Source organism: Clupea harengus, chromosome 6 (genome assembly GCF_900700415.2).
Source record: "Clupea harengus chromosome 6, Ch_v2.0.2, whole genome shotgun sequence".
Lineage (NCBI taxonomy): Eukaryota > Metazoa > Chordata > Actinopteri > Clupeiformes > Clupeidae > Clupea > Clupea harengus.
This window is the reverse complement of record NC_045157.1, coordinates 17,763,079-17,784,359: the sequence shown is the minus strand read 5'-3', so window position 1 is coordinate 17,784,359 and position 21,281 is coordinate 17,763,079. Positions and strand designations below refer to the sequence as shown.

General features: G+C 42.9%; 1 protein-coding gene across 1 annotated transcript; it reads right to left on the bottom strand.

The window, feature by feature from the left end:
• Nucleotides 1–420: 420 nt before the first annotated feature.
• Nucleotides 421–20,949, bottom strand: syt9a (synaptotagmin IXa). The gene is made up of 7 exons (XM_031569234.2): nt 20,087–20,949; nt 12,943–13,429; nt 11,358–11,910; nt 3,908–4,028; nt 3,529–3,700; nt 2,942–3,071; nt 421–1,147 (listed from the first exon to the last, which is right to left on the bottom strand). The coding sequence occupies exons 1-7, from the start codon at nt 20,232–20,234 to the stop codon at nt 1,085–1,087; spliced, it is 1,674 nt and encodes a 557-aa protein (XP_031425094.1). The 5' UTR covers nt 20,235–20,949; the 3' UTR covers nt 421–1,084.
• Nucleotides 20,950–21,281: the final 332 nt, after the last annotated feature.

Sequence of the window (21,281 nt, the reverse complement as noted above, 5' to 3'; positions counted from 1 at the left end):
CTCTTGCCCATGACAGAGTACGCCGATCGACTGAACCTCAAGACATCCATCAATCCTGTCTTCCTGAAGAAATTCATCTAAGTAGATGTCTGTGATGTGTGTGTCTAACCAATTACCAACATTAAATGTGTTAGATAAGCGCACCTACCTCTAAAAAATACTATATATTCTGGCCTTCAGCCAATGAGAATTCATTTATTGCCAAAAGACTATAATACTATATGCTTTTACAGAACAAGTCTGTTAAGTGACTACAGCTCTCTATCTCCATCATGCCATCTTTCAAAATACTCCAGATACTGCAGATATCAGGATGGTAGCTATTCAGCATGGCTTTAGGATTGTCATCTTTAGGGTTAAATGTACATTTAACTACTGAATGAAATTTACGAATATGTGGATTAAAAATGACAAGACCACTTTTAAGAAAAGAAATGTGTTTAATAACATCTTGATAGGACAGTTTTACTTGCAAAGTCTATACATTAACTTTCATCTAACATCATGAGATGTTATGACAAAACTTCACATTCCATTTCATAACAAAAAACAGGAAAAAACAGAGTACCCCACTTAAATTGATTCATGCACTGTGTCCTCAGGAAACCATGGCAACTGGACGAAACCTTTAGAACAACATGTGATACAGAGACACTCCAATAAAAACAGGTATCAAGACTATGGTAGAAAACATTGACTGTAGTTTCGGACTGAAGCTGACATGAAACCATAGCGACAACTCTGGGCACTCACGTATCTTTCATCACAAAAATGTCAAGAGGAAAACAAACGACCACACTGTATGCCACTTAACATGCAACTTTTAGGCAATCCGCATCGACCATGCAAAGGTGGCGTCCCAGAGCCACTGGGGTCTGACAATGGTGGTGACTCTCTCTCTCTCTCCCTCTCTCTCTCTCTCTCTCTCTCTCTCTCTCTCCATATCAGGAATCTTCGCCATCAGCCCACCCCCACTCTCAGTGTTGTGGCCTTGGTCTCATCCAGACGGCTTTGGTCCCCTTCTCTCTGCTCTCTTTCACTCTCTCGGTCTGCTCATGGTGCGATGTGTGCGGGACAGGACTCATCAGGGTGAGAGAGGTGCTTTGAGGGAGTTGCAGGAGCCTCCTTGACTCCCGCTCCCCTGATACTGTGGAGAAAGTAGAAATATAGGATGGGTCAACAGATATTAATCAGGTTTTGGTCATTCTGCTCACTAGCAGTACTTGCAGTACTAAGTACAGTATTAGCATTTGCAAAAGACTGTTATTTCCAATGCTAGGGATTTGGTGAAAAGTACGTTAAATACATTGCGGAGGTGGATGTGCAGGTAATACACAATGAGGAATAAACCTATTGTATGTTGCACTAAATCACTTTTATATATACACAACTATATGTTTTGTTTGAATTTTGTTTTCAAAGTGGTTGTAAAAAAGCACTTTTGTGAGAGTAATGATTCCTTTTCTGTCTCTGTATGGCAACATAAAAGCTTTAAACGAGCTGCCTGCATGGCAGTACACACAGTTATCTAAAAGGACAGAATTGCCTTCCCTTTCTCACAGCCATTTGTCCAGAGCCAGAAGCCACCTCTTATGATAAATTGCCTGTTCCTTTGTTTTTCTCTCCTCTGTCTTCCCTCAGCAATTATTATTTCCTTTCTAAAAGGAATTCATGAATTTTTTTCCCACCAACAGGAACCGTCGCTGGTTCTCTGCAGGAACCAAGCTTTAGCTGTTTAAAATACGGACGTTTAAAATAGGGTTCTTTTGAAAAGGTAAGACCAACGAGTGTGAGTCTGGGGGAGGCAAAATGGGGCCTGTGTAGGCAGCGTAACCTTGACTCAAATGGCCTGGGATGCGCACTGCTAAATAATAGATGAGCTTCCCATCGGTTCGGCCTGGGATTTCAGGCCACTACAGCAACGAATGACCCTGCAGCAACCAGATAAAACATCAGCCCGTTTTTTTTTTTCTCTCTTTGTATGTCTTTTATGTATGTCTCTCTCCACTACACCACATCTGTCTCACTCTCTTTCCCCTTTCATTGCATAACCCCACCCCACCTCCCTCTTTCTTTTTTTTGTCTCTATTTCCCTAAGCCCCTCGCCTGTCCTTGGCCCTGTAAGTTTATCATGTTGTATACAGAAAAGCTGTAATCTGGGATAGGTGAGCGTGCCAACTGTGCTCAAACCCACCAACTGCTGCATTCCTTCCTTTTTTCCTTATACTACACCATATGGTGTGCTGCATAGCTTTACATGCCACACAACCAATTGCTTCCTCAGTGGACCTGTTATATATTGAAAACATACATGTTGTCAAGACACCCTGGTCAAATTCCAAAGTCCAATTGGTCTGGTCCCCTACGCTGATGAAACTGAGATGTCATGGAAACAATGAAGGATGACAAGGTTGCTTGCCTGTAACTACCAAAGATATTACGGTTGCACCTCTGATGGGTTTGTAGCGCAGCGATATTGTGAGGTTTTTCTGGTATTGATTCTGAGTGTGATGAATGATGCTTATGGTTGGAAACAACCTCAAGACTGTAAGTAGAAAACCTAGAGTTGACAGGAAAAGGATATATACCACATACACAGCAATATAAAAAATATTTGATATATAGACAATGCACATATACTGTATGTATGGATGCTTGTGTTGAATAAACATTGCACAAACAAAACAGAAACTCTTTTGTGGCTTTCTTAGTCAAATTGATGCTAAGGTTTAAATTGCTTGTGAGATGAATCCTAGAAGATAGTCAATTGCATGTTTTCTTTGATAGTATGCCTACAATTTGAACCTCATATTCATTCATATTCACATCTGCCAACAAGCTACAAGTTCAAGCTAATGAAAACATTTGCTGCAGTAGGTGGTCGTATTCATCTCCATGACAGTTACGTCTTAGTTAGACGTATGAATGAGAATAGCTTTACCTCTACTACAGGGTGCCAGTGGGCAATGGGTTTACGGGGGTATGTCAACATCTCGCCCCAGTGGTCTCGGCCGAGGCTCTCTGCATCGTTCCCCACCCGACACACACCAATGACCTCATTGTGACCTACCCTGTAAACAAGCCAAGAACAAAAATTCATTTGAAAAAGCAAAAAAAAAAACTGGAGAAGTAGAAACAGAAGGATAAAGGGGAAAATCATCATTGCCATCCAACATCCATCAGCTTTAAGGGGTTCTCGTTATTCTCCAAGGCACGTACCGATCAAATCAGATTATTCTGGGATGTTCTGCAAAAAAATCTCTGCTGAACGATTTGATTGAATCAAAAGGTCAAGGCCTCTGTTTTTCTATGCCGTTGGGGAGAACAGCCTGTTATTCAAGCCATTGTACACGATTTTGAGAAAAAAAATGTGCTGTCATCTTCAGGCTGGGTATATCTAATCAACCTATCCACTACTTACAGGTTTAAAATGGCATTTCTGCAAGGAAGGCAATGATAACACATCTTTGGTGCACTTTCTGAAAAAGATTGAAATAGAAAGGGAAAACAGATTGGCATGGGACTGACCGATCATAGTCCATTACTGCAATCAGGAGACTGATCTGATCGATATTCTCTGGAGGAACATCGAAGACTATGGCCTCATTGTAGACAGGATTCAGCGTGTTTCTCTTAGTGGAAGTTTTTCTCTTCTTCAGCCTCTTCCCATCACACATTAAGGACACCTTCACATAAGGATCTGCAAAAAAACAGGAATCTGCATTATACTGTCTGGTACTTGTGACTTCTGTTTGATACTAATTATGATGTGTGTGTGTGTGTGTGTGTGTGTGTGTGTGTGTGTGTGTGTGTTGTGTGTGTGTGCGTGTGCGTGTGCGTGTGCGTGTGCGTGTGCGCGTGTGCGTGTGTGGATGTGTCTGTCTGTCTATGTGTGTGTGTATTTTACCAGACGCTCCAGTGATGTCCATGGCTTTAAGGTTGCGAGCCTTAATGATGGTGATGGTCAAGCGTCCAGCAGTGGGCAGGTAGCAAAGTGAGAACATAAGGTCCCCTAAATCCACATTATCCTGTGAAGACACCAACAACATCAGCATGACACAACTGTGCAACAGGGGGGGTACAGGAATAGTATACACTCATATATTGAAGGCATCTCTCCACATTATCACTAAGAATCACCAGTCTGCATTACCACTAGAAATCATCTGGAAGATTGAGATTAAGAACAGAACAAATAACAACTCCTTATGTGAGGGTTGGGGGGGGGGGGGGGGGGGGTGGCTGGGTGGCCTGCTCCAGCTCCTATGAAAGAGGAGGTTGGGAGAACCAGGGAGGTAGTTGCTGACTAAGGTGAGTGAGTGTCCTGTCCTGGAGGAGGTGGAAAGGGGTTGGGTAGTGGAGAAGATGCCTCCGTATCTTTTCATCTTTTCATTTTTTGGGATAAAAATGCTGTACTGTTATTCACTGGAGCTCAAAACTAACAGGAATAAAAGAAAGACCTTATCCTTCTGAAAACTAGTTAGCAAATCAACGAATTGATCTGTAGCTTCTGGAGTTCGCTGATGGCCCAGGAAATTAATTACTCAGCAGATGAGTACTCAGCATATGAGAGATCAGGAACATCTGGAGGAACTGCAGATGTCATCGCTCTTATCTGGAAACTGTGAAAGAAATGTTTCTTTTTAATTATTATCATGATGTGTTTTAGTTTGATATTAGTTAGTTAGTTAAATGGAGGACTACCGGTAAGCTCTTTCCATTGTTCTGTGAAAGGAAGTTTGAAACTGTGGGAAGAGAAGCTTGGAATTTAGAGGTGTCATGAAATGTTTAGGTTAAGACTGATTTATTTTTGTAGAGTCAGGGTTTTTGAGGGTCTTAGGTAAACATTCTTATCTTTGGAACCCAGGACGGGATGGTACAAGATGGGAGTGTCATGTCTTTGTTCTGTGATATTGTCTCTGCATAAAGTCTGTTTCTTTTTACCAGAGAAGGCAGTGATGGGTTGAACAGCGTTCTGAAAGCACTCCATTCCTCTTTGGAGGAGTGTAGGTTGAAGAAGCGGTCTAACACCATTCACTCCTCTCTGACAGAGTAAAAGTCAATTATTTATTATATTCTTGGTTGTGTGTCTTAATTCTGAGGTTAATTACAGTCCTTAAAAGGGTGAAATAAATCCCTAACAGAAACTCCTCTACAGATGCTACTGCTGATGCGGAGCAAATGTGCAGGCCAAAGGCATGAACCCCAGGGGCAGCGGTAGATGACGTTTTGAGACATAGTGCTGAAGTAGAAGTTACAGAACTCAGAATTAGACTTGTTGTTATCAGGAGGAGCAGCAAAATGCTCTTCACAAACTTCCATGAAGAACACCATTAAATGTTGGCCACCGGGCTTTTTCGGTTCGCACAGCGGGCTCCTTTGTCTTGAAATGTCTTCAGTGTGACATTTAAATGAGTGGCAAGCACACAGCTCTCTACAGGGTGGGTGAGCCACCTCACATCCATATTAAATCACAACTTTAACAGCAGCTGATGTGACAGGTTGTGATCTAATCTTAATGACTACATGTCGTGTTTTAATGCAGGAGACAAGGGCCAGTGTTGAAAGGGGCCACTACCTATAAGACATGGACGTGACATGAACCCACCCACCTGCCACACACAAACACACAAACACAGACACACATACAGTAGGCTTGCCTCTTTGAGTAGGTGTATTGGTTCTGCTCAAGTGAATGTAGCAAATACATTTTCTGAAGATTTTCGGCCCATAAGTAGATGCTTTCAATGGCAGCGACAGCCAGTTCCCCTCCCCTCCAGAGTAGGCATCTGTCGGGGTGTGTGAATTTTGAGAATTGTGAGGCTTTGGCTTTCTCTCTTTCTTTCTTTTTTCGTACTAGATCTTAACACCACATCAGCTCCCTTGTAGAAAGTAACAGCTCAATTAACACATGCTCCAAAAATAACTCCACTGATAATGTGAGACTTTCTTTTCAGACACTTCGTCACACGCGTAGAATACATTTCCCAACGATCTCTGAAAACCCCTAATGCGAAGTGGCGATGGGTAAAAGCATGCCAACACTTTAATTGCGAATGAATACAGCCTAATCCAAAATTAGCTCTTTCTTTTCTCTTGCAGCAACATAAAAAGAGATTCCTCAAAAAAATCTCATTCTAACTATCCCTGGTTGCCCAAAAGACACCAAGGAAAGCCAGAAGTGTTAAAGCAGTTCATCCTCTGCTGCTCGCATCAGACTGATATTTTTCTGGTGTGAAACAAGAGGATGTTCCTTCCTACAGACCCCAGGGCTCTCCTTCAGCCAGTCACTCCGACACAGCTCCTCTGCCCCTGACATTTGCAGATCATTTCCTAATAGCTTCTCCGGTTGGCTGCTGGGGGGTGGGCGAAAGGGTTGTGGCGTAGAGAAGAGGCGTTAGATCTGTGCTCTGCACCCTGTTGAGTCTCACAGGTTCTGCACTACACCACAATTGCGCTTGTTTTTGTTTTTTTTAACGTCACAGAGAAAAGGTCACTGCAGCTTTTTATTTCTTGCAGTTCACTTGCTACCACATTAACACGGCGCTGTGCCCACACAGGCTGACGGCCATGCAGTTTAATATTCCAGGAGCTTCTGCAGGCTGCTAGGCAGATTAGAAAATAGTCATACTGACTTTTCAAAGAATAGGAAGGATAAGAATACATAATAGTCGTCTGGATTTCAAAACCACTTTTCACTGTGTTATGCTTTGCTGAGCTTAAGCCTCCTTCCTCCTACTACTACTGACATCTAAAGGAATAAGCAAGGCAATATAAACACTGTACTGGCATCACCCATTAAAGGCAACATGTTAAAAATCACATGAAGTGAAACAATCAGAGTTTCAGAACTAACTATCTGCACAAAAAAAATCCCTATTTATTGACAATAAACTAAATGGGGATCGAATTATTCAATTCGTAGCTCTGGCTTTCCCTACACTTTTTAGAAAATAGAAGTGAGACACATATTCTATCTCTTTGCTGAGGTCAGTTTATAGACTTCAGTCTCTGGGCACCAGGGTGTTTCTGGGTGTTTCCATGTTAGAATGATATACACTCATATTGAACTTCATAATATGCAGGGGCATTCACATGAGGCCGAAAGCAAACAGCATAAATGTCAGGTTCCTCTTCAGTGACAGACGTTGTTACTGCACCATTATGCATCTTCGGTTTTAAATTAATCGAAAATGTGAAAGCTCCTGCTATGCTCGATGAAAGCAAATCCCATTTCCTCTGTCATGGTCTGTCTCACATTCATTCATTCATTTCATATGATCTGTCACTGTGCACGTCTGAGTTAGGGTTCAACACACAAACCAGTATCAGAATTCTCAAACTCGGGCGTAATTCAGTGGCCAGAGACTGCTAGGGTCACCTGAATGCTGTTCAGTAGCATTCATTAAGCGATCTAAATAAATAGCAATGACTGTACCACAAACCACAGAGGAATGCTTAAGATGAGGAAATGCATGCAATTAAGTCCTAAGCCACAAACAACATAATTCATAGGCCTGCTGAAATCCATATTCATCCAAATGTATTCGATCGACTCATGCTGCAGGGCCTGAAATAACCAGAAGGGAAATATGAAGGCTTCATCAGTATGATTTGTTTGCAATGGGGTGGATGAAGGTTTAAAATCATTGACTGAGTCACTTGATGAATCACTAATCCTGCGCCTAATTAGATAAAAGACAACTTCTGTATTTAAGCCCCTTCATCACCATGGAATATTTCTGTAACATAGCAAGAGGTATTAAGTAAGGCTCAGTAATCTGCCTGTTTTATTGCACATTAGGTGGCCTAACTCCCTTTTGATAAAGGTGGATTAGGTTGCTTTATTCCTTCATTCCCTGTTGCCCCCCTGGAGACTTGATGTATTAGAACATGATGTGGTAATATCATTCGAGTCACATTTTGAGTGGTTATCTGCGCTGAGGTCTACTGGGAGCCATTTTGTTCTTGGCAGTGCAAACAATATTGAGAATTCTTGAGAGGCAGCACTGAATACTTATTTGTCAGTGTTGTCACTGACAAAAGTGTTGAAGAGTGAATGAGACTATGAGCTGAAAAGAAACAATGCTGAGGTACTGTATAAAGCTACATTTATGCTAATGGATAGGCAGCAACTGTTGTGAATGTATACAGCCCCCATAGCCTAAGTAAGGAAGACATGGTGTATAGTGTGATGATGTCTATTCAATAGGTATAATGTCCATCAGTCCCAATCAGATTTGCACACGCCTGTATTGAAAACTGGATAATTTCATTTCAGAGATTCAGAGGTACTGTAAGCCTATTTTACTGTTTAATTGGACCATACATGGTGATGTACGGAGAATTGTACTGGGTATTAAGACCAAAATTCAGGTGACAACAAAATAATAACATCTTCATTCCAGTTTTATGCATAAGTCTGAAGTAGCCCTCTAGACTTGATCCGGTCTAAGTAAAATGACTCGGCTCATAACACATCTTATTTAGACTTGACAAATGAACACTGACTGAATAGATCATTCTAATTCTGTTGGTCTTCCAGAGTTTATGTCATGTTATGACAAAGTTCAATTCTACCCAGATGCTTAAGGGCTTTACTACAACAATAGGGGATTACACCTCATCACTGTTCAGGATGTAGCCCACTCACCCACCTTTGGCAGATTCTCATGAAATATTCAGCAATGTGTGCCGAGTCTCCCTGGTGTTCCATCCAAACCATTATGACTGGATGTGGACATAGGAGTCATTTCAATTCTGTCTGTTTCACACTAAAGGACTGAACACACAGGAGTCAAGGAGTCTCCATGGGAGATCTTGACAGGAAGGAAAAAAAGAAGATGGGAAAAGAAAGGATGGGGGGGGGGGGGGGAGTATGGTTCCGGTGTCACAGCTATTGTCTGCACCACATTACCAGAGGTGAGAAAGAGAATGTGCATCTGTCGTGAATGATTTACCCTCCAATCTTCAGTTAATCAGGAATTGATTAAGAGTCACTCTTCCCCTCTGTCATTCCATAATCAGTGTTCAGAGAGCCATTTGCAGTGATGAAATAAAATCATCTTAAAAGGTTTTTTTTCTCTGAAAAGTGTACCCACCAAAAGGCCACAAAATATTGTCGGAAGTCATTGATGAAAAACTGCATTGTTATTTACGTATGTGATTAGCAATCTGGAATGGAACTCAGGAGTTGAAGGAAATCAGTGTTGGCATAAATACACTTGGTATGAGCATTTCCATTCAATTGAAGAGTCATATATTGAAGAAACATGTTATTTGTACCATGATCATTATTTGTCACCATGACCCTCTAAATATAGATTTCCCTTAGTGCCACTGGGCAGGACTCATATTGACAATACAATCAACAATCTGTACAGATATGGATTAATAGGACATACAATCTAAGGTGTGATAACTGTTATTATATTGTTGGGCCTAGCACTCAACATCTGAAAATTAAATTTTACAATTTCAATTAAAGTGGAAGAAAGCTCATAATAGCTCATCAGTAAACACTGATTTCACCCCTCCTTGTTATTCCCCATCATTCGGAGCAGATTACAGAGCCAAGCAGAACTGATTGGAAGGATTTCATGAATGCCTCCCATGGGTAGCGATTCACCCTCCATGACTGCAAATGTATGGATGCCAAAACCACTAAATGGATTGATGGCGGTGGGCTCAAAAAGAAGGGTCTCATTATCATTGTGTCGATTCTAGTGACTACTGTCTTCATTAGCGCAAACCCATTGATGTATTGGATCCGTATTGACTCCAAAGGAATGGTGGGTGCCTGAAATGAATTGTCCTTAAACATGAAAGCTGATAGGAGAGCTGATGAATACCAGGCCCATATTTAACGAGGTATGGCACATAATCAATGCCTTCCACAGCCTCGCAGGACCCAGCAGAAGGAGAGGTTGAGGTTGTTGGCTCAACTATGAGCACGGTTGTATTCCTTTGGGAATTCCACATACAGTATAGCTTTATGGAAAATTAATCGCCATTTGCAACACTAATAAGTGAGTGATTCAGAGGCTGACAAAATGGCAAAACAAGGTTATAGATCCCCTGGAGCTTTGGAACAGGAGTCACGAACCTCATGCCCTGTGCCTTACGACTTCCATCAGCCAGATCCCTGTTCACCCACTAGCCCCCTTCTAATTTAGCTTTCTCCCCCCTGGAGATCAGGCAGCAGGAACAAAATGATCCCTCCATCACTCATGCCCTCAGAGAAAGGCTGAAATGGATGGCTTGTCCAATCAAGAAATGAAGGGGCCATAACCTAAATCCATCAACTGCATCCCAAACATGCATCAAATCCAGAGGCTGAGTGCAACCTGAGGCTGTGAAGAAAAATGGAGAATATCAGCTTTGCTTTAGCTGAGAACACCTTCCCAGGCGAGAGCGATGAGCTGTTTGGCATTTACTGCCTAAAACATGCACGGGGAAAAAAGTGTTTTGTTTAACTAAACTGACCTTTACATCTTGCCAGGATAATGAGAAGAAATCCTTAACACACAAGACACATTCCCCTATGAGTTAGGAGTAACACCAGGCTTGGAAGAGATACAGAATATAATAGACAACGCCACTGGGAGGAAATGCTAGATGAACTGAGATATCAATTGAAACAAGAGCTAGAGGGACATGAGGAAAAAAAATTGAGTAATGTTAAAGGAGTTGTCCATGAGAGAGGGGGGAGGAAGAAGGAATGTTCATGTTAGCTTCATCTACTATGATCACCATGGCGACTGTGTTGCCAGCATTTGCATTGTAACCAGCAACTGCCTTGTCAATATTTTCTCTCATTAAAGTAAAGCTTTGCTTAATACGGCGGGCCACGGCACTGACAGCAGGGTGTCCGCACTCTTTCCATTACTTTGCATCCTTATCACTAACACTCAGAGTCTGCTCTTGTCTCAGCACAGGGAAGATTCAAAGCCCCTCCCAGATGGCCAGCTCTAAAGGTCTCCTGAAGACCTCAGAAACCCAGACTGACAAAAATATCTGCAGCCCCTCTCCTTTTGAAAGCCTCACCAGTCTAATCCACACCCGTATGTTGTGGAGCACTCTGTCTATCTGCATGAGGGAGAGCATAGAGGAATTGCCTTATACACGTCCAATATGTCACACTATGTATATTTATATGTTATGCACTTATGTGTTAATTATGCTAATTATCTGCATATTTCCTGTATATTGAATTCATTTTGTTGTTTATATCTGTATGCTGTCCTTGCCTGACAGCCAGCAATGACCAGGGCCAAATTTCTTGTATGTGTCAATAATAATTGGAGAAAACCCCTCATTGTGAGTCTGATGTTGTAAGCAAGTGGGGTTTTACTCACCGAGGACACATACTGGATGTCCCTGATGAGCTTTGTTTCCCTGGGAAAGTCTGCCAGGTCCAGGAAATTGTCCACCACCACCTGGCCAATGATGTCATGGCGCGAGAAGCGGTCGAAGTCGTAGATGCTAAAGTGGAGCTTCCGTGTGGGCAGCTCGGCGTACGCCACGGGGAACAGGAAGACCTCGTCGAAAATGGGGTTCAGAGTCTTACGGTGCACCTTGGTCTGGTGCTTGGTCTTGCGGTCGGGAAGCAGGTAGATCTTGACGTAGGGGTCCGAGGTGCCTGAGAAGTCCTTGGCGGGCAGGTCCTCAGCACGGTGGATCTTGACGATGAGCTGCTCCAGGTCACAGTCGAACTTGAGGATGAAGTGCAGGCGTCCGCAGCCCCCTCCACGGCTGCCCCGGCCTTCATCCCCCTCCAGGGAGCGCTGCTTGTACAGCTCGGGCTTCAGGCGGCCCAGACTCATGCCCGTCAGCGACTCCTGCCTCTGGAACTGAGCCACGTTAAAGTCCGGATTGGACAGGTAACTCTGGCGACGGATGGAATTATACCTTTTTTTCCAGGAGAGAGGAGGGAGAGAACAAGCAGAAGTGAGTAGATGAGGTAGATGGATGGATGGATGGACTGAAAGAGCAGTGTGGAGTTAGGGGTGAGAAGTCACAGCATCGAGCCTGCTGTTCATTTTGTGGATGAATGCATCTCATCAGTCTCAGGTGAGAATACTCACACCTGTCTGTCAGCAACATCGGCACTGCTGAGGAATATTTAAACAGGGAAGTTTTTCTAAAGTTACGGAAAAGTGACACTGCTGAAGGTAAAAGGAAGGGGAACACTGAATTTTAAAATCGTAATAGATTGACACGGACAATGGTGGGGGGGGGGTGTTGGGGGTGGTGTAGGGGGTAACGCTGCAGCAAATTTCACCGTTTCAAAATGTGTTCTGCTCACTGTCTGTATCTTATCTGCGCTGATTCGGTGAGTGGAGCGGAATATTGGAGTTGGAACATTTGGCTTCAGTGCAAATGGACCCCCTCCGGTACGTCGGCATAAACTTATCGCATGAAGTGTCCACAGCACAGAAGCGTGAACAATTTGACAAAAGCCCACGCAATACACATGGCTCAGCTGAGGGACTTGAAGAAGATCTCAGACCCAAGAGATAGTGGCAAATGGCTTGAGAAACAAATTTCTCAGCCCAAACTCTTTCGTATCTGTTCTATTCATCTCTCATGCATGACTTTTGTTTGTTCATCATACCTTGCTGTTTGTCACTGTGGCTTTCAGATGTGCTATATTTTATTCACATAACATATAGACACTCATGATACATTATAACAGAAGATTGCATTGTAGCATTTTTAATAACATAATAAATTATATTATGGAGCAAAAATCTTGCTTTGACCCACATGCTGAGCCTTTACGTGACCTGTATTTCCTCTCTTCTGACTCAAGGCAGCTTAATCTAAACCTTACCATCTCCACCAGCCATGTGATCAACCATATCAATCATAAGTATAGCATTAGCAGTATAAGCCATTTTGTGAGTTCCATCATGAAAGGACGATGGATGCGATACTAACCCAATCTCCGAGTTGGACGTGGAGCGCACAGAGGCTGACGCGGGGTCGGTGATCTGCCTGTGCATGCGCAGGGTCCCATGGATGGAGTTCTGCCGGCTCTTGCACTGCACCTCCAGCGGGATGTCAGGCGAAGTGTGGCTGATCTTCATGGCGGCCTCCGCCGTGGCCGTCGGTGTGGTCACCGGCGGCGGAGACGAGGGCACCGAGGGCACCGACGGAGCTGCGGCGGGCGCCAGCGATGGCGTCGGTGTCGTCACCTTCACCACGGACCCGCGGGCGCAGTGCCTTCTGTCGAGGGTAGCATCCAGCTCTGTGTAGATGGCCTGGGGCCGGAGATGGGCCGAGGTGTGGCTCTCTTTGATGCCTGGGGATAGGCCTCCCTCCCGCCATGGTATCCAGCAGAGCTTCCAGGAGACAAAGAGGGAGACGCCGAACAGGGCCAAACCGCAGGCTGTCACCACCAGTGATAGCAGGCTCACAGACACATCTGCAAGAACAAAATACTGTTTTTAAAATACAGTACTTTCAACCAGTAACATGTACTGTGGAGTACAGTACTCAACCAGTGGAATGATGTTGGAGCACTAGGAGAGAGGGAAGTGAACTTGAACAGAAGAAAAGACTCGGCTAGGAATTTGACAGTGACTGTAAATCTTTGCTAATAACTCAGGATTCAAGAGATTCTGAAGCTCTTGTGTTAACCTTTATGTTGACGCCCTATTAATATCCATGCCAGTATCATAGACATTGAAAATGTTCTGAGCATACATTTACCTTTTTGTCGTCTTTGGTTATTTCTTAATCAAAAAAGCAATCAGTCTGGAACAACTGGAACAAATGTGGATGTTTGTTTGATACAGAATTAAATGAGAAAGACTTGTTGATTGGAAAAGGCAAGTTATTTTCTCTTCATTAAAATCATTACAGCATGAAATGTGATGATGTACTTTGCACAAATGCTTCTGGTGAATATTTTCAAGGTTGACTGAACAGGAATGGCAACTACAGCCAATATCAGTGAATGTTTGCAGCATCCTTCGAAAGTATCAATGAATATCAAGAAAAACAAACAGCACAGGACGTCCAACCAGTAACAGCCCTATTGGGACTATTCTTCCAGCCTTCGATGAACATTACTGAGGGTTCTTCAGAGTTTATTCAGATATCCATCGCTGCACTTCAAGGCTGATTCACAGTCCCCAGCCACTCTCATCAAAATAACTTCCACGGATGAGTGTGCTGTCACCCCGCGTTTGACTGAGTTTGCCTCCACCACCCCTGCTCTTTGAATACTGGGCCGCTGTCACCATTACAATGAGTTATAACTGATAGTGACTCTAATGAAATCAGCGTGTGTTTAATTGAAAATGGGCCGCACCATTAATTATACATGCGACACCAAGGGACTCTCTTTCTTGAACTTAAAAAAAAGAAATAGTGGCAAGATTAATTGGGATTATCTGAGTGGGCGTAATTATCTACATAATAAATACCTTCATTCTAAGTTTGGATGAATTGGCAGACATGGTTCTTTTAGCCTACCTTAAGGAAAAGGAACAATGCCAAACGCTACAGTAATGGTTGTAATTTCAGAATTCAAGACTATTAACAGTTTGGCAAAAGCAAAGTAAGGGCAAACAAGCACTGATAATCCTTCAAATGTCCTATTGTATATTACTGTGGGCATGTCATGAAGGAACCTCCACCCAGGTGATATACAATTAGCACAGATACAGATACATTTAGAATATTCAGGCCAAGTATACTTATAGGAACAGAAAATGAAGCCATGAAGCACAATCAAATGGCAACATTTCAGCTTTTATTCCTTAACAAGTGTCACAGGCCGGGCAATACTCATCCCATGGGGGGTGGGGGCGTGGGGTGCACAGGGTATTTTGAAACACCCTTATGAATAATCTAACCCAGTCACACTCACCGCCTTGTAGTCCTGCAAGCGTGGAGGCACATGTTAGCAGATAAGCAAGGAGTCACGACAAGATCTCTGAGTCATCTCTCACTTCACTTCACAGGGAAAAGCGACGAGAAGTTCCACTTGATGTTTTTTGAAGGGGTTGGCTCAGTGTTCTCCCCAAAGCCTACATTTTGAGTTGCAGTTGATCTTTTCAGGATTGCAATAGGGGTTTGACACTGAGTGGAAATGAATGCTGATTTTATCATCTCATCCATTCGAGAGTACACAGTAGCAGGACAGAGAAAATCCTGCAGGTTTCTACATCAAGAGGAGATTAAAAACGGCAATTCCTGTCGCTGAAGTGTAATGTTGTGCAGATGGTGCCAGGAAAATGAGTGCAACTGTGATACAACTGCAGAAATAGTTTTGAGTCTTTTTTGAGTCTTCATATTTTTTTCAGTCCATCAACCAACAATAATGATCTATCTTTTTTTTTTTTAATGCGTTCCCATTTCTCATCCAGAAAAACAAAATAAGGGAATTATGTAAATTAAGCTTATTTTCTTTGGGTGCTCCTGGCCTCTTCAGAAACAGAGGAGGGTGCTCAGCAGTTTGCTGACAACAGTTTCTACAGCATGTCGGAGGACATCTACCTGTTGTCTCACTGCCTGGTCAAATGAAATGAACTTTAGAAATGTAATATTGAGAAATATAATGAACCTTAAACACATCATCAGTTAATATAACCAAAGAGGAAGTGCTATTAGAAGAAACATAAGACACCAAATGAATATGTGAGCAGGAGCAAGGAAGGCCCTGTGCCTTTGATTCCTGTGGAAATTCACTGGGAGGATGCATGGCATTACGCATTCCCTCAGAATCTAAAGCCCCAAATACAATATTCACAGCTCTGGGCTTTCATTAATGAGGCCATATTATTTTGCTGATAGTCAAGGAAAGAAAGATGTGTTTGCGTACACACATGTGTAACCAGCGTTGAGTAAACAGCGTTGAGTGACTTGAACTCGCAACCCAGGGCATGGGAGGTGGGCGTTCTAGCAAGAAGGCTAAAACCCATGGGTGCTAGTGTCTGTCACTATCTTGCCTCTTAAGGCCTCTGAGAGTGAGGTTTACTCACTGCACAGCACTGTATCCGCTGGCTATTGTTACACATGCATTTGTTTGTCTGGGCTCGTGTGTCTTTCCTTGAACTTGTCCTGTGCAGGAAGTGTTTACTATTCCCAATCTTTTTACTGCATATAGGCCCATTTCCACAAGACTGTATAGCCAGGGACGAAGATCCCATTTCGTTGTAGGGGGGGACAATACACAGTCAAATTTCAGAGAGTAATTCCTGGGGGGACACAGGAAAATTGCAGACGACCCCGCCCCCTCCCCCCGCGATGGTGTTTTGCCATCTTTTTCACATGCAGATGACCCCGCCCTCTCCCCCCGCAACGAAGTTTTGCCATCTCTTTCACATGAGGGACGTAATAACTCGTTTTTAAAATACACAGAGGAACACAAATATCCGACAAGGCAAAATCCACGATTTTGGAATCCCTGCCAGACGCATTTTTTTAGGTCTCGAAAAGAGGACATGTCCGGGTAGAAGAGGACGTCTGGTCACCCTAATTACTACGTTATTCAAAATGATTTATTTGTATTTACAATGACTGTTGGGGGGGACAACTTTATGGTAGGGGAGGACACGTCCTCCCTGTCCCCCCAGAATCTCCGCCTATGTGTATTTAGTTAGTTAATGAACATTCTCATGTGATTCCTAAATGTCATAGAAGTGGTAGTTAGGTTGTCCTTGTAACTGTCATCGCATTTCTATACACACCTATGATAAAATTATCAAAATGAAATCAAAGTAATCTAATTAATTTGTTCGGGCTAATCCTAATACATTATCAATTTGGTTAATCCTATTTGGACAGCAAGTTGGTGGTGCTCATTAGACTGGGATTCAGATAATATTTCAGGTAAACAGCCAGTCTGCTTTCCATCAAAAGCCTGTGACAAAGGTGTAATATTCCATGCCATCAACCACTGTTTAACTTATAATGGATTGCAACCATAGCAGTTTCAAACTGCTCATTCACTGCATTGAACCTCTTGCATTTTTTTTTTCAACCACTTTGAGACATCATATTTATTTTTTCTTCTATATGGAAGGAGGGGGTATGTGATTTTTTAGATGACATATCTTATGGACCTCGTGTTTTTATTCCTTTCACGATGACACATCTCTTCAGCTTTAGGTACAGGCAATCATAAATGCATTCCAAATGATGCCCTTGTGTCTCAGCTAGTAACTGTGAGTGGACTGAATAAGAATGAGAGAGCTGGCAGGGTCGTCTTATTGATCATCAAAGAACTAAACTGACATGTGGGACATCAAGCATGGAATCCAAAATATAAAGAAGCTTGTTTGACTTCACACTCTCTGGAGATGTTAGTCTTATGGAATGTTTATAGTGCCCCCCCCCCCCCCCCCCCCATGTTTCCACGAGGCAGAGAAGACCATAAGAGCTGTTTGGAGATCACACCAGCCTTAGTGCTGGCTGTTTCTACAGGTTTGTGGACACAAAAATATGTCACATGTCAAGAAAATGTCAAGAAAATGTACTCAAGAGAAGAAAATGTACTCAAGAGAAAAAAGGAAACAATGTGGTCAACATTGTTTCCTTTTTTCTCTTGAGTACATTTTCTTTCTCTCTGTGCAGTATATCAGATATGTGCCATGTTCCAGTCAGTCAGCAGAAGACAAATAGTCCTTGTATCTCAACAGCTCTGGATTAGATGGAGGTATCTTTGGTATCCTCCGCCTGCATGATCATTCTTTAATCATAGAAACATGTGTTTCCCACGTCAAAGAGATACCACACTTTTTTTTTTGGAGACTTGTCCTTCACCTTCATTCAGCAGTGATTCACGTTGTTCAGACTGTGAGGGAAGGATGATGGTAGGCATTATACAGGTCAGTTTCTTCATGCACAGCCACTTACTGGCTCTGACCTGATTTTGAGAGATGTGTTTTAATTTCCCCTGGGGTGGTCATTACAGACCACTCAGCACGGTATACAGTGCGTGCATACTCCCCCCCCCCCCCCCCACAACCCCCCCCGCCCCAAGTATATGAGTGCGTCTACTGTAAATAACTGTGTGGCATTCATTTGCACTACTACCACTACTGCTGTCTGGTGGAGTTGTTTTCTTCATTTCTGACATGGAAAAACCTTGGTCACCAACTGAGTCATGGTGCAGCTGGATGGAGATTTCACAGGTGGCATCAGTTTTCATTTCACATGAAAATAACGCAGTTTTTAACATCTAGAGAGTACAGAAGTGCAAGAGAATACTGCAGGCAGGCCTCTGCCTCACATGCATTTGACATGGCTTGCTGATTTCAATATAATCAAGTGTCTCTTTCTCTCTCTCTCTCTCTCTCTCAATCACTTGCTTTCTCTCTCTCCTCTCTCTGTCTTCATCCATACGTTCTTTTGAACCATCTCATCCAAATTGAAGAGGCATTTCTCAGCTGTGGTGATTTATTAAAAACCAGGCCTGGGGCTCTGGGAAAAAAGTAAGCCATTGTGGATCTCTGCAATGGCGTTACCTCCCACTCACGGCTGTCAATATGGTGAGGAGCATGTCGGTATTTCGAATAAAAGCTCTGAGTAGCGTGGGAGCCTTCATATAGGCATGGGATGGATGTCAAATATAGGGTCCAGGTCATGGCATGCATGGTAATAGTGATGGAGATAAAGTAAGGCAATGCCTCATATCTAAGTTACATCCTTGTCTTACCTGTCTATATTACTTTCAAGTATAATTTGGAATTTTTATTTTTGTAATCAAAGATGAATGCTAATGGGTTTCATTCAGACTGTCAGAAATGAAGTAACCCCAGCATCTGATCAAATTAATATACTACCGGAATTATATAATTATTACTCGAAAATGAATCTGATTCTTCAAAAGGGTCCATATATTTGCAATCTTCATTAGTGCTTATTCATGGTTGTCAGTAAAAGTTCCACTAGTGCCATTTCAAGTTCCACTAATTCCAATTCACAATGACAGGTAGCTGGCAGGCATTCCATCCCCCATTCCGTCTTCTTACTGGTTCTTAATTGAACTGAGAGGGGGTCTGAATACCTACAGTATTCTATGAAACACCACCCCATTTGGACCCTTAACGATGTTCTCTGTTCGTGCGAATGGGTAAGTGGGCTGAGCTGACCATAGCCTACTGACCCGCCTGTTCCGAGCCCGTCTTTCCCAAAGCTACCGCAATGCTGCTGTGTTCTCACTTTGGGCTTCAATGTCTTCAGATTTAATCTTGCATGAGTGGGTAACCAAAAAAACTCCCATCTGTACTGCTGCCTCACTTCTGCGATGAAGACAACGAGATCACACGCTTACAAGCGTTAAATGGGTCACGTACTCTTCGGGGAAAACGCGTATGAGAGTGCATGTGTGTGTGCATGTGTGCGTGTGTGTGTATGTGTGTGTGTGTGTGTGTGTGTGAGAGAGAGAGAGAGAGAGAGAGAGAGAGAGAGATACTGAGTGAGTGTGTGTGTGTGTGTGTGTGACAGAAGAGTTTAAACATTTTATGAATTATATACTGTTTGTCATGCTTACATTATTGCAGGCGGTGCGATAAGTCACTCTTGTGTTTGGGACGCTCTTAGCTGTGGAAAAATCTCAAAACCCTTATTCACAAAAGACGACAGTGCGCCTTCATTTGTTTTAAGGGGCGCTGCATGATATAGTAAATTGAGACTGAGCTACAGCTTTTTTTGTCTTTCAGTCAACTTCCTCCTCCTCCTGCTTCTTTCTTTCTATCTTCATGAAAACAATTGCAATTTGGCATACCGTTTAAATTAATTCCCATACGTGAAATTGAAATGTAGTTCGCAAAACGTAAAGAGATATGAAATGCTATAGCATAGGTGCTAAGCACGGCACACCCGCTACCACTTACTGAATGAATGGTGAGGGTCAATGCAACAAGTCTATTGTAATTTATATTCTTATGCATCACACATTTCATTTTCACTTCGTGATCTTACAATTTAGGTTGCCAATACCATTTACACAATTAACAGATAAAGGTGACTTTGGCATGGTCAAAAAGTGGTTTTAGTATAGGCTATATGGTAGCACCGAAGAGGACATTGCCGGCACTGCGAAATTCGGAGCATCACAGACACCTACCTGAGTCTGAGTACCTCGGTCTGGCCAAGTCTCGGAAATGGTATATGAAATCCAAACAATTTTCATTTTGTACTTCGCCCTTAGAGCAGAGATCTGACAACAGTTCTAGTGCCTTTTGACAAATCTCGTCCTCTCTGTCTCCAGGCATTTCCCACGAGCATCCTTCTGAATGGAGGGGCTCCTCAGCAGCACCACACCACACCACTCCTTAGCCAGAACAGACACCAATCCCCACACTCTTTACCAGCCAAGCTGCACTTGAGACTGCAGATCACCACATTGTTGCTCAGTGCCGAGTGTATAAAGTCAAGGGGAAGCCTTTTTGTGTCTCTTACAAGCTCTGCGATTCCGATTATCCCACCAGATATATAGATTTGAAGTTGATCGCTCTGATTCAGATTGTTCTCCGCCGCATTTCACAACGAAGTCCCAATCGAAAGTGCCACTGGTTGATTCCTCAGGCACACACAGTCTCTGCACTGCTTTGCGCTGTCCGCTCTCAACGCGGTGCTGAAATGACTGCGCTCATGTCGATTGAAAGAACAGCGCTTGCGTCGCTCACTTATTTCTCATTGAGCTTTCCGCCGTTTCACTTTTCACACCGAGCCCCAGTCTCTCCGTCTATGACGTGTAGCCCCTGCACACAACTCTCCAATCCGCCTTCAACTTGCCTTGCGCAACATTAAGAATATTTCTCACTGGATCACAAACCATTAAGCTTAATTATTTTTTGATAGAAGTGATAGGAATAAGCACCTTCATTAGCTTTCTTTATTAATAAAGCTTTCCTTGGCCTATTTCGACAATTTTCCATTGGTTTTGAACATACCACATCACACTGCCTAGGTGCTGTATCTATTAACTTATAAATATATGACACGCAGAGCATCTGTTGCCCCTAACAGGAGGGAATAGACATCAAATTATCTGCATGTGCAAACAGATGCTCCATGGTTCTGCCCTTGATTAATCTATACCTGCCACAGGATGGGGAAACATCCTCTCCTATTGATATTTCTGTCCAGTCTGCAGCCTGTTTTAGTCGAGGTTCTAGGGTATGGTGTTTTCTATCAGTACATGCAAAATAAAGCAGCTGATGGAATTAAGATATAGATGATGCACATGGCTGCATATGTTATGCTCATCAATAGTCCAGAATGCAATGCATAATATGTGGTATATATAGTGCCAGGAA